Source organism: Lupinus angustifolius, chromosome LG09 (genome assembly GCF_001865875.1).
Source record: "Lupinus angustifolius cultivar Tanjil chromosome LG09, LupAngTanjil_v1.0, whole genome shotgun sequence".
Classification (NCBI taxonomy): Eukaryota; Viridiplantae; Streptophyta; class Magnoliopsida; order Fabales; family Fabaceae; genus Lupinus; species Lupinus angustifolius.
In genome coordinates this window covers 13,624,773-13,636,343 of record NC_032017.1, presented here as the reverse complement: position 1 = coordinate 13,636,343, position 11,571 = coordinate 13,624,773, and the positions used below count along the sequence as shown (strand labels likewise).

The following is an 11,571-nucleotide window of genomic DNA, read 5'->3' as shown; positions in this document are numbered from 1 at the left end:
AATCACCTTTTGATTATTGTTTGAGTTGTAATAATATAGTGCCAAACTGCCAATGCTCTGATATAAAAACTTATAAGAAAAAGGGAAAAAATACTATTTGATTAACACTGCTACATTAAGAAATTGGGATAAATAGTTATTATCATATGCTCCCGCAGCTGTAAGAGGAATAGTCATTAATAGAAGTTTTCCATTTTGATTCTCAGCTACATTTACATAGAACTTGCAACTTAGATACTAAAGCTTGACTAAAATAAGTGGCACATTTCTTTATTTTCCAAAAGAAATGCATTTTTTTATAAATGATGCCATTTCAATTCCTATAGTGATTTTCAAAATTCTTAGCTTGATTTTTATGGCTAAACTTGGAAAAAGGGACGAATTATTACTTAGTGTTTTTAATTATTTATCCCTAAGAGAGGGGGAGTAAGTAAATATCACACCAATTAAAAATGAAAAGAAAAGAATAACAATCACTGTCAGAGACTCTCACTTCGTAGGGTCTGAAAAGAGTAGATGGTCATAACTTTACCTCCACAAGTAGAGAGATCATTTCTAGGATTTGAACACTAAAATTTCATGAAAAAGAGTAAAAATGTTCATGAAAAGGAGTAAAAAAATTCATGAAAAGAAATGAGTAAATACTTAAAAATAACTGTTCTACATCATTACACTGCTATCTGAAAAATTCTCTAACTATCAGCTAACAGAACAAAGTAATTTAACATATTTGAAAGTTGAGAAGCTCCAACATGGTGGTAGAAGTGACCCCTATCTGTTCCATTCATAGTCTCCTCCATATCTTGGATTGTCACTATTCACTTTGCTGGAATTATCTGGCTTTATGGAGTTTCCAAAGGTATGCCAACCTAGAAGGTATGGCATGATAAACTGCATAGAAAAGCATTAAAAAAAAGTACAATCAGAATGAGCAAAAACTCAACATAGTGGTGAATAAACATAACCAGACACTTTTCTAATGATCTGTTAGCTACATATTATATATTGTCTATGATGTGACAAAAAACAGTAAGATTGTAAACCTTGTATATTTTATGGGTTATTGATGCAAAAGGAATGCTCCTAATTTGGCTACAAGGAGTTATCAAGAATTCAAGACTAAGAAGTATAAGCTAATATTGAGGCAAAAAAGTTTGTTCCGTTTTAATGTCTACTCCTCTAGTATAATGATCAGCCATTTCTGCTCTTATACAGTTTTCCATTGCATACCAGAGAGTAGAGGTGAGCAGGGCCTGACCCAACCCGCTCACCCAATATGGTCAGGCCCGAATATGATTGGGTTTTATTAGGTCTAGGATGAGATTCAGGTTTAAAAATTAGACTCAATCAATATTTAGGATCGGATAAGGGATAAGCATGATCTGGCCCGACCCGGCCCACAGTCACCCGTTCATCATACAAGTGTTTACTCAATTGTGTACATGGCCATGCAAAGTTAGGCATTGGAAAGTGCAGGGGGAGAGAGAGAGAGAGAGAGCTTACGTTGAAAAGTGAGCTGAGAACCGCCAACTCTGCCTTTGTAATAGGAATGAAGATGTTTTCGTCGATGTTATCAAGCTTGTTTTGAACATCTTCACAGAATACATAATGAAATGAATGAAATCAACCAACCCAACAACTTCAAGATAGCAAAATGAAGTAAAACAGGATTGATAAAATAATAGCAACAAAAGTTGATGAAGAAAGAGGCTTACTGAGGTTAAATAAGTGACCAGAACCATCCATGAGTGGCTCCACCTTCAAAACTTTTCGAACTTTACCTTCATCACTGCATAACAAGAGAATTTACAAAAATGATTTAAAATGATAAAATCACAGCAGCCATAACTAATGAAACTGAAACCACCCACACCATCCAAAAAAATAATAATAACAAAAAATAGAAATCTATTGAAAAGTGTGCAATGATTTAGTAAGGATATTGAGTACACATGCTGTTATGTTACTTTTTTTTATTTGTTCACATGCTAAAAAATTTAGTTTAACAGGTAAAAGAACAAATAAAGAAAGAAAAGTTAGTAATTAAAACAATAATTACAAGGAAAAGGAATTTCATGTTGATATATTATGTTGGACCATCCATTACAATTAGAAGTTATATCACAGGGACTACCTTCTCCCCTGATTAGGATCATGAAAAAATTCAAAAGACTCCCTTGCACCAAGGCTGATTAGAGTTCCCAATTCAGTCACTGATAGCGAGAACACCTGATTCAAGCAAACTGGACAATCAACTCGTGTTTTAAACTAAGATCTGATCTACATAATTGTAAATTTCAATGATATCATGTTTTCATTTTCCATTGAGGAGGAGATAATATTTCACAAAACCATGAAGACAAGGCCACAAAACTAGAATCATTACAAATTTACAATAGTCTTGTACCAGACAAATATACACGTATTTTAAATTTAATCCAACGACCAATATGTGTATAATGCTCATGTTTTTTCAGTGGACATGATGCAATATGCTTAGACTATATAAGAAATCAAATTTATGGTATTTTAGAGTGGCCAAGACACCAAAATCAGGTTTTTCCAGATAACATTGTTACAGAATCTAGATATATCCCAGTATCACAATGCCAGGCAAACAAGTTATAGAAAAAGCATAAGCGACCTGTTTTCGGTTCCAATCATATTGGCGCGAACCAACTGCAGGAGCAAACTGAAGTAGCACAGAACCTTCCTTAGATACTTTGAATGCCCCGGACTGCAAAACACAACAAAAACCTTCCATGATCAAACATTCTATTCACAATTTCATCAAACTAGTCCAAAATGATCATGACATCATAATAAAATAAAATCCAATAAAAAATTTATGATTTCAAAGAATAAAAAACAAACCAAAACATACTTCCAATGATTGAAATTCCGGAGATTTAGGAGAGACAGTGAGTGCAGCCTTCCCTTTGTAAATTGAGTGCCCCACAAAAACCCTAGGTGGTAAAGCTCCAACTGAAGCTGAACACACACAAATACACTTAACAAAATATAAAAAATACAATTATGAAAATAACAAAAATAGTGTCAATCTTCATCAAATTCAGAACATACCCATTATTCTAAAGTAGCAGATAACAACAGAAATAGCAAAAAGCTCATATTTTTTTGGAATAAATCTTCTCTTGAACTACAAATTCAGCCTAGTTTTCTCAAAAACCAAAGAGGGTTTGGCTCCAAATAAGGGAAAAGAAAAAAGGGTACCTGGTGATGCTGATGGTGGTGGTGGTGAATAGCGTTGAGCTTGTGGAGAAGAGGGAAATGATTTAGGTTCATCGAGGTGAGAGTGGCGGCATCTGATAGAGAGTGGTTGGAGGGTAACGGAGAAAGTGGGCATAGAAGAAACACGACTTAAAGGAATGAACTTTGGAGTGAAAGTGTGGTTTGGGATGGTAATGGAAGATTGTGTTGTAGCAGAACAAGAATGTGGCTGCAACATCTTCACTCTCACTTCTAACTTCTCACTTCTTTATCTTCTATTTCATTTTTTGGAACATCAAACGTTATATATGGGTTATGGAACTTCAACTTTTGACACATTCTATTATCATTATTATTTTTGTTATCAATAATAAATAATCACCTTTTAAAAAATGTTAAAATAAATTATCAGAATCTCTTAATCAGATTATTGTTTCTTATTATTGATGATAAAATAATAATAATAAATAACAAAGAATGTTAGTTATTATTAAATAAATTTTTACTTAATGGAAATTATGGTGGTATTTTTAATTTTTAATGGTTAGAAGGCTAGAAGCCCATATATATTGAATGAATTTGTTTGTATCACTTTATAAAAAATACTTGTTCATACACATGAACCCATATATGAATTATACTATTTTTTATTATAATATGTTTTGTAAAAAAAATTATATTGCTTTCGGTTATAAATTACTATATCTATTTTCTATGTCATTTTAGCTTTGTATATGAAAAATAATATTAGAGAATATGTTTGATGTTACTGAATGAAAGAGTTAACAAAATGGAAAGCATCTTAAGAAAATCCAAACTCTTATTTATCATGGTTAAAATATGATACAATGATACCTTTAAAATTTAAATGAGAAAATATTTTATATTTCTTTATACTATCAATATTATAATTATGTGTTAATTACTATTGAATTTTAAAGAAAAAGTAATACATATAAACAGAATGAATGACATGCTGAATGTACAAAAAATCTTATGGTGAGTTAAATTTTATGCTCAATTTCAATTCTTTTAAAATTTTATAATTTCAATGTTAGGCTAAGATTTCTAAAAATTGTCATTTAGTAGTGACATACAGCACCAACACTATTCTTTTCAAATTTTATTACTATTGTGCATTAATATCCAACCACCAAAAAAAGAAGGAAGGCAATGGTAAATGTCCATCAACTTGTCATCATTGTAGTCACCTATAAGATAACATGAACTTTACTAAAAAAAAAAAAGAGAAGAGGCCTTTGTATTTAATAAAGCATTAAACAAGAAAGGCCTTTATTACAAATAAAGATTAACACAGCTTAAGTTTGTTATGCTAACTAATACTTTATTAGGTGAATTTCTTGTCAGCCTCTTGAAACATTTAAATGACCTTGATACCACTAGTCTCATCTCCCCCAATAATAATGAGCATCCTATTACTTGATCGGCTAGGATCCTCTCTAATAGAATACGAGACCCAAATTTGTTTCATTATTTGTAATAAATTTTTGCCTAAAAATATTTTAAAATTTGAACTATTAATTTTTTTTAAGTCCATTTGTCATAATCTTATGTGGTACTGGACCCTCCAGTAATAAGAATATCCATTTTCTCACTTCGATAGGCTTAGTTTAGATGTTACATCATTCTCCATTTCTATGTATCAAATTCATCTGACAATATATCCTTCAAAGATATTGTTTCACACACAAGAAAACAAAGTAAGAAACTGTAGCTCTAACCTTGTTATTATACAAACGAAAGTATAAGGTTCAATGTTGTTAGATAATGTTTTGTTGAGAATATTCATCAATAAAATGGGTTTGCCTTCTATATGATCGTCCAAAATGTCTATACCAGAGCAATTCCTTTGCTTACTCAAAATTATGTTCGATTAAGATCAATAAAAAAATCCCACTAATGTTGTTGAACAATAATAATAATCAGTACATCTTATTTAGACTTTCCATCACAAAGAAAAATGAAGCACTTTTTCCTTGACATAAAAAATGAACTTTTCAGCGCACTCAAACCAAAGGGGACCAACATAAAATGTGCCATGGAGACTCTACCCAAAAAATCCCAGCTACTATATGCAGTTGCAATAACAATTATGTACTTTATCCTGTGTATAGTTTTAAATTTAGGCAATTTCAGCTACAATATTATAGTTGTAGATTCCTTACGATCCTATTATGATGGCAATTGTGGTAAACACAATATTGATTTACAATTATATCAGTGTGCATGTGTTCGAACTGCAGTGACACCCTTGATTCCTATTCAGTCAAACCACATATACTATATACTAAGTGCCGAAAGAAAAAACATCTATGTAAGTGAACACAACATATGTTGCATGTTAATTTGATAAATCAATATAACAATGTCCTCACTCATAGTAAAAAACTGTTCTATTTCAAGCATAAATACACTTGTTTGTCACAAGAATACCAAATGTAAAAAAACATGTCTGATCACATCGATTCCCTATCCAAAATGGAACCAATGACACAGAGATCTTTACATTTTTAAGTACTTTTTTCCACACCCTTCCTAGAACCAAAGAAAAATAATGCACTAACACAGATCATAGAGGACACAATCTTCTTTGCACCCTCTTTTTCTCTATGTATCCTTTACTTTGCTAAAGCCACTGCTCCATCAATGAAGATTTACAGAAAGAGAATGGCAAATGAAGGTTTTACTTAATCAACAAGGCATTCCCACTCTACATCTCAAGGTGCCAGCATAACGAGTAAGCCTTCCTACATAGGAACCAGGCCTAGCTGACATCATATCCTTCCTTGTGAATGGCCTATTAGTGAGAACAGGTCCTGCTTGTCTGAAAAATGCTCCATTTATATACTCATCTTTTATTGATCTCCATTGCCAGTTTTTCCACACTTCTTCTGATGCATAATCCCTCTTTGTTATCTTCACCAATACCAAAATTTAATACAAAATCATGTTATTTCACTTAAGAACAAGTTAATGACATATGAGAATCATGATAAAATATCCTCTCATATTAGGAGATAAGTTACCTCCTCTGTCCACTAAAATCGTGTTATGTATCCTAGAGGAGATGACTTATCTCCTTATATGATAATATATTTTATTGTCGACGAGAATATGTTGTAGAGTATTGAATTATAGATGCATGTATACCTCTTTAGCATTGATATTGTTAGGGGCAACAAATCTGTTACCCTCACTAATAATGGTTGGGTGTTGGCTACCACCAATGGCATACATTTCCCAATGAGTGTAGTCATTGTTAACAACATGGATGAAACCCCATCTGCACCTTGGCATCCTTTGGATTAATCTCTTACCAAAGTGGTTGAATGCTAAAGTGATTTGCATTATCTGATCTCCTGAGTAGCCATCACTAGCACCAAACAACATCGCCTGCATCACATATAAACCAAAACCCAACAATAATATCAGGTACAAGATTGTTTTAAGGAAAATACTTGATAGGAAGGGTATTAAAGAATGTTTGTCAAAAAGATTTGAAAGTTGTTTAATCTTTGGATGGATGAGTTATCTTCATAACTTTGGATTATATGAGTAAGACTTGCATGATACTAATAATGTCACCATTTAGATTTCATTAATAATGCAGCTTTAACAAGGTCTTCATTATGTTTTTAACAACTACTTTTAAGGAATTGAATGATCAATATCATTTGTCTCCAAATGTTCAAAAAGTCATTTATATTCGGTCTAAAAAAAAGGTGGTCTAGCCTAACCGTATATAGGTAATGGCCATTTTCACAATTAACCTGATTGAGCTTATAGAACCATATTGGACTACTGACTTCATTATCTTGGGCCAAAAACTCCCAATTTAATGTTCTAAAATTTTGCTGCCAAACTCTTGTATTTATGTGGTATAGGGTTAGCAGGTTTTGAAAGCATTACTCATGTTTCAATCCCTAGAAAAATATGAACATTAGAGTTGAAAGAAATTAATTAATTACCTCATTATGATCTGTGAAATGACTATTGGAAATGGTAATCGCAGTGGATCCCATAACAGCATCTATCAACCCATCTTGGCATTTTCTCATGGAAACATGATCAATCCAAACATGGCTAGAGCCAAAGATAGAAATTCCATCTCCATCACTCATTGTTCTAAGACCAAAATGGTCCTCAGAATTTCTAATCATTCCACCACTCCCAACCACAATATTATAAATCTTGATCCCATGAATGATCACATTCTTGATATACTGAATTGTAATGCCAGCCCCAGCAGCAATATAAACATCAGCACCTCTTCCATCAATGGTCTTGTCACTTGTCATAATAAGCTCTTGGTTGAGCCTAATGACCATGCTACGTGCAAAGATGATCCATAATGGTCCATTTCTTGTGACTGCATGGCGAATAGTGCCTGGTTTTGGGTTCTGCATGTCATTGTCTGAGGAATCAGTGACCACATAGAATGGACCACCTTTGCCACCAACTGTGTTTCTTCCAAAACCTTGAACACAATCTGCTAGCTTTTGGCGTGTTTTTTCCCAATTTGGGTCACATCTCCAGCACCTGTCTATAGGGTTGGTTGCCATGCATGGACCTTTCTTTTGTCCCTTCAAGTTCCTACGTCCTTTACTGCCAAATATGATTCTATTTGTCCAAATAAAGAAACAAAGAGAGGATATTAGTTTATTCTGTGAGTGGTAACTATTGATGCAAATATATAAACCAATAATTAATATCTAAAACATTTGAATTAAGCTTTTTTAGATACGATTTAAATCATTATTTAGTACTCAATGAGATGATTATTTGATATAAAACATAGATTGATGCAATTATATAAAGGGGACAAAAAACTGTTGTCCCATGATTTGATTTTGATTTAGTAACTTTAAAATTAGTGATTTTGGTGAATTTAGATAATGAGATGAAAATAAGACTATTTATCTTTTAAACTGTGTTTCTTTGGTAGGTACAGTTTTTAATGAAGATGAAAATAAAAATGAGTTATGTAATTATGAAGTTTGAACATAAATACTCACATTTTATTTTATGTCGTATAACTCTAATTTCATGATATTAGAATATAGGTCGTTAAATCTTCTTGTAAAGGATTCAAATTTCCTTAAAGTTATTAAATTGAAGTTACAATGTCAATAAATCCAATCCCCTATAAAGTGTGTCATAAGTCCATACCATGCTAACATTCCAATAATCAGAATACATGAGTCTATCACACACTAGCAAAAATAACCTCAATAATCATTTATAGGCAATTACCTCCATAGTATTCATATCAAAAAGAGTTTTGAATGTATATCATAGAAATTGCTTTTTAACCAAAAAATATTCACAATTGGATCTTTTCATGAAATTGAATATGTTACTGTATGAAAAGACTTACTCGCTAACACTAGAGGTTAGGTTTCCTGAGAGTGCATATGGGTCGGGACAAAAAGCTTCTTTGTTAACCTTTTCAGCAATTATTGCTTTTTCTCTCCAATATGCATCCAATGTCTTCATATATTCTTGCCAATAAGTCTCACTCTCTTTCACATTGGCATCAAAACTAGGAACGATGGCCATAAAACAGAAGAAAAGAAAGCTGAATAATTTTGCCATAATGGCTATATTTTTCTATATAATAAACTATATATTTGTTTCTGCTATTTAGGCTAAGGTCTAAGTTAATAGAACCAACCTCAGCCAATTGTGATTAAAGAACCCTACTTCTGTAATGAAATGGGGTTCTCAAGTATGCTTAATGAACATTTGATATGACTGGTATATATATATACATATTATAGCCAAATTTGGAAGAGGTTGGAGAAATACACGGCTGGAGTAATGGTTAACCACTTTCAATTTATTATAAGATTAACGGTGTAAACTTGAAGCTGAGGATTTTAGTTTACTATATGCATTGTATTTATAGTAAACAATTTGGATAATTTCATTGCCATGGCAAAGGAAATGGGTTATATTTGTCTAAGCTCATATACACCATTCAATATAACTTCATAGGTCACATGAAACTAGTAACATGTTATAATGCTATTTTTGATGAATAAGGATATGATGTCCTAAATTAATGAAAACCTATCATATTAATTAAAAAATTAAATATTCATTATTTTTATATTTTTTCTTCATTATCATTAGTTTGAGACATTTTCTGGAATAGGGGTGGGGTAATGCATGCATCTGAATTAACCTAACATAAAAATAGTTTTTAACTAAAAAGAACAAACTACTTGAGGTAGGATTTATCTCCTCTAAGTTATATTTGAACATAAAAAACATATTGTTAATGTACCATAACCTCTACCACACCAACTATAACTACCAATACTCTTATTGTTGCCATTATTTTCTTCATCACCTCGACTCACTACAAAACTTTTGCCATATATGTATGGATGGAAATTGTTGGTAAAAGATAAAAAAACTATAAATATAACACAGAAAATATTTATCCTCGGTCGTTTGTGTTTATCGTATTTAAGTTATTATACCTTTAGTTTGTCACTGTCACTATAAATTTTAGTGATGATTGTTAGGAGCATGGGCATAGGCGGTTCTCTTCAGGGACATGTGGGAGCAATTGCCCCCCTGAATTTTAAAAAAAATTTTATCATGTTTTTGGTAAATTATTTTAATATATTTATTTTGTATAATTTATTAAAATATCTATTTTATTCTATAAGTGTTTAAATTAAAACCTAATTTATCAATTTTGGACAACACATCTGGGTGACAAATAATTCCATTATTCCATTTACATTGTAATACAAAGTCAAACAACATTGCAAGCATGTAGCAATAGTAAAAAAAATCAACATTGCACCTTTGAGAGTGCGTTTTTAATGTGCTTTATTATCAAAAAAATTGTTAAATGATTCTCCTCATCACTCATGAATTCATATAGTGTTTGTATGCTATTTTCACCACTACTTTCTTTATGTAATATTTTTATTTCCTCAATTGATAATTTAATATTGCAGCATCATTACTCCATATTGGGGTGTAGTGACATTAATGGTATCTTCTGAATTTTTGTTATAGTATATACTGATTCAATCATTAATCAAGATGAATTTCTTATAGACAATATGGTAATTTATATGGAAAAATGAAATAACTGAAATTTGTACACATAATTCAATCATCAATGAGTTTAAGTGTTTAAAAGTCCAAAAGTGACATTTTAAATGAATGTATATTTTTCTTTGGACTCTTTAGTTATAAATTAAAGTTATTTAGAATTAAGAGTAAATACTTATTTCATTCCCTCATGTTTTTCGACCTTAGCAGTTTCATCCTTCAAAAACTGAGAAACCCAAATTAGTCCCAAAAAATTTGAAATGTGGGTCAAATTTGTCTCTATATGTGTTGTAAAACATGATAAAAATTACTAATTTCGCCTACATTTGAAACTTTTGTGACCATTTAGGATTCTTAATTTTTTTAGGTACCAAACTCGTAAGGTTGAAAAACATCTAGACACTGAAATGTGTATCTATTAACAATATAATAAAAAAAACTCCTTCTATGTCACATGTCTCATCCTCCTCACATGTTTTCCCTTCATGCCACATGTCACATTCTCCTCACAACAATATAATAAAAAAACTCCTTCATGCCACATGTCACATCCTCCTCACATGTTTTCCCTTCATGCCACATGTCATATTCTCCTCACATTTTGTCATATTAAAATATGCCACATGTCACATTCTCCTCACATTTTTCCCATATTAAAATGTTCTAAGTTATTAAAAAATAAAAATAAAAATTCATTCATGTCACATGTGATTAATAATTTAATACTAATTAGCGATTGATCTATGTTGCTATCCCACCAAAATTGAGTGTTTACCGTACCTATGTTTTACTATGTTAAAATGTAATAGACATTGAGCATTATATGAGATTGAAATCATTTTTCACATCCAAACTATTTTCTTTACACTAATCTATGTATATTATTTAACGTTTACTATTAATCTAAGAATAATTGCATTGTTACACCTCATCAAAGTTTTGTAACACTTTTCCAATTGAATTTTAATATTTCAGATTCTTTGAATTTTAATTTTTCTCTATTATAATTGAAAAATCAAATTCCAAATTGAATTTTTTTATAACTTTTAAATATATTTTTAATAAAAAAACTCATTTAGTATAATGATTTGATTTCCATTACTTCATTAAAAAATCGTATTTAAAATTGAAAAAATCATTTCATTTTCTATAAATTTTAAAATATTTATTTTAATAAAAATAATATGGTATCATGTTTCAGACTTTCACTTTGTTATTTCCATTAGAAAATTCAAATTAAAA

At 31.0% G+C, this 11,571-nt stretch overlaps 2 protein-coding genes across 6 annotated transcripts; both read right to left on the bottom strand.

Annotated features, from left to right (window-relative positions):
- LOC109355868 (single-stranded DNA-binding protein WHY1, chloroplastic-like) lies at window positions 621-3,532 on the bottom strand. Of its 4 annotated transcripts, none has more exons than XM_019599124.1 (7): window positions 3,235-3,532; window positions 2,885-2,991; window positions 2,645-2,737; window positions 2,135-2,229; window positions 1,716-1,789; window positions 1,504-1,592; window positions 621-891 (listed from the first exon to the last, which is right to left on the bottom strand). In XM_019599124.1, exons 1-7 carry the CDS (start codon window positions 3,467-3,469, stop codon window positions 772-774), a joined length of 813 nt encoding a protein of 270 aa, XP_019454669.1. In that variant the 5' UTR covers window positions 3,470-3,532; the 3' UTR covers window positions 621-771. The 4 variants fall into 4 exon arrangements, with proteins under 4 accessions (XP_019454669.1, XP_019454670.1, XP_019454671.1 ...); XM_019599125.1 differs by having other exon boundaries at window positions 2,885-2,994; window positions 3,250-3,532; XM_019599126.1 differs by having other exon boundaries at window positions 2,885-2,994; window positions 3,253-3,532.
- Window positions 5,631-8,973, bottom strand: LOC109355947 (pectate lyase-like). Of its 2 annotated transcripts, XM_019599246.1 has the most exons (6): window positions 8,893-8,973; window positions 8,630-8,862; window positions 7,221-7,872; window positions 6,403-6,645; window positions 5,929-6,168; window positions 5,631-5,884 (listed from the first exon to the last, which is right to left on the bottom strand). In XM_019599246.1, exons 2-5 carry the CDS (start codon window positions 8,845-8,847, stop codon window positions 5,944-5,946), a joined length of 1,338 nt encoding a protein of 445 aa, XP_019454791.1. In that variant the 5' UTR covers window positions 8,848-8,862; window positions 8,893-8,973; the 3' UTR covers window positions 5,631-5,884; window positions 5,929-5,943. The 2 variants fall into 2 exon arrangements, with proteins under 2 accessions (XP_019454791.1, XP_019454789.1); XM_019599244.1 differs by having other exon boundaries at window positions 5,631-6,168; window positions 8,630-8,861; window positions 8,894-8,972.

Bases quoted from the DNA above. Each gene is read 5' to 3' on its own strand.
- LOC109355868 (XM_019599124.1), bottom strand. From the start codon at position 3,469: ATGTTGCAGCCACATTCTTGTTCTGCTACAACACAATCTTCCATTACC. The intron at 2,230-2,644 runs GTCGCTTATGCT...TGCTTGAATCAG, and splicing joins ATGATTGGAACCGAAAACAG to GTGTTCTCGCTATCAGTGAC. The intron at 1,790-2,134 runs GTAGTCCCTGTG...CTTGTTATGCAG, and splicing joins GATCCTAATCAGGGGAGAAG to TGATGAAGGTAAAGTTCGAA.
- LOC109355947 (XM_019599246.1), bottom strand. From the start codon at position 8,847: ATGGCAAAATTATTCAGCTTTCTTTTCTTCTGTTTTATGGCCATCGTT. The intron at 6,646-7,220 runs GTAATTAATTAA...TATGTGATGCAG, and splicing joins ATTTCACAGATCATAATGAG to GCGATGTTGTTTGGTGCTAG. The intron at 6,169-6,402 runs GTATACATGCAT...GTATTGGTGAAG, and splicing joins ACAATATCAATGCTAAAGAG to ATAACAAAGAGGGATTATGC.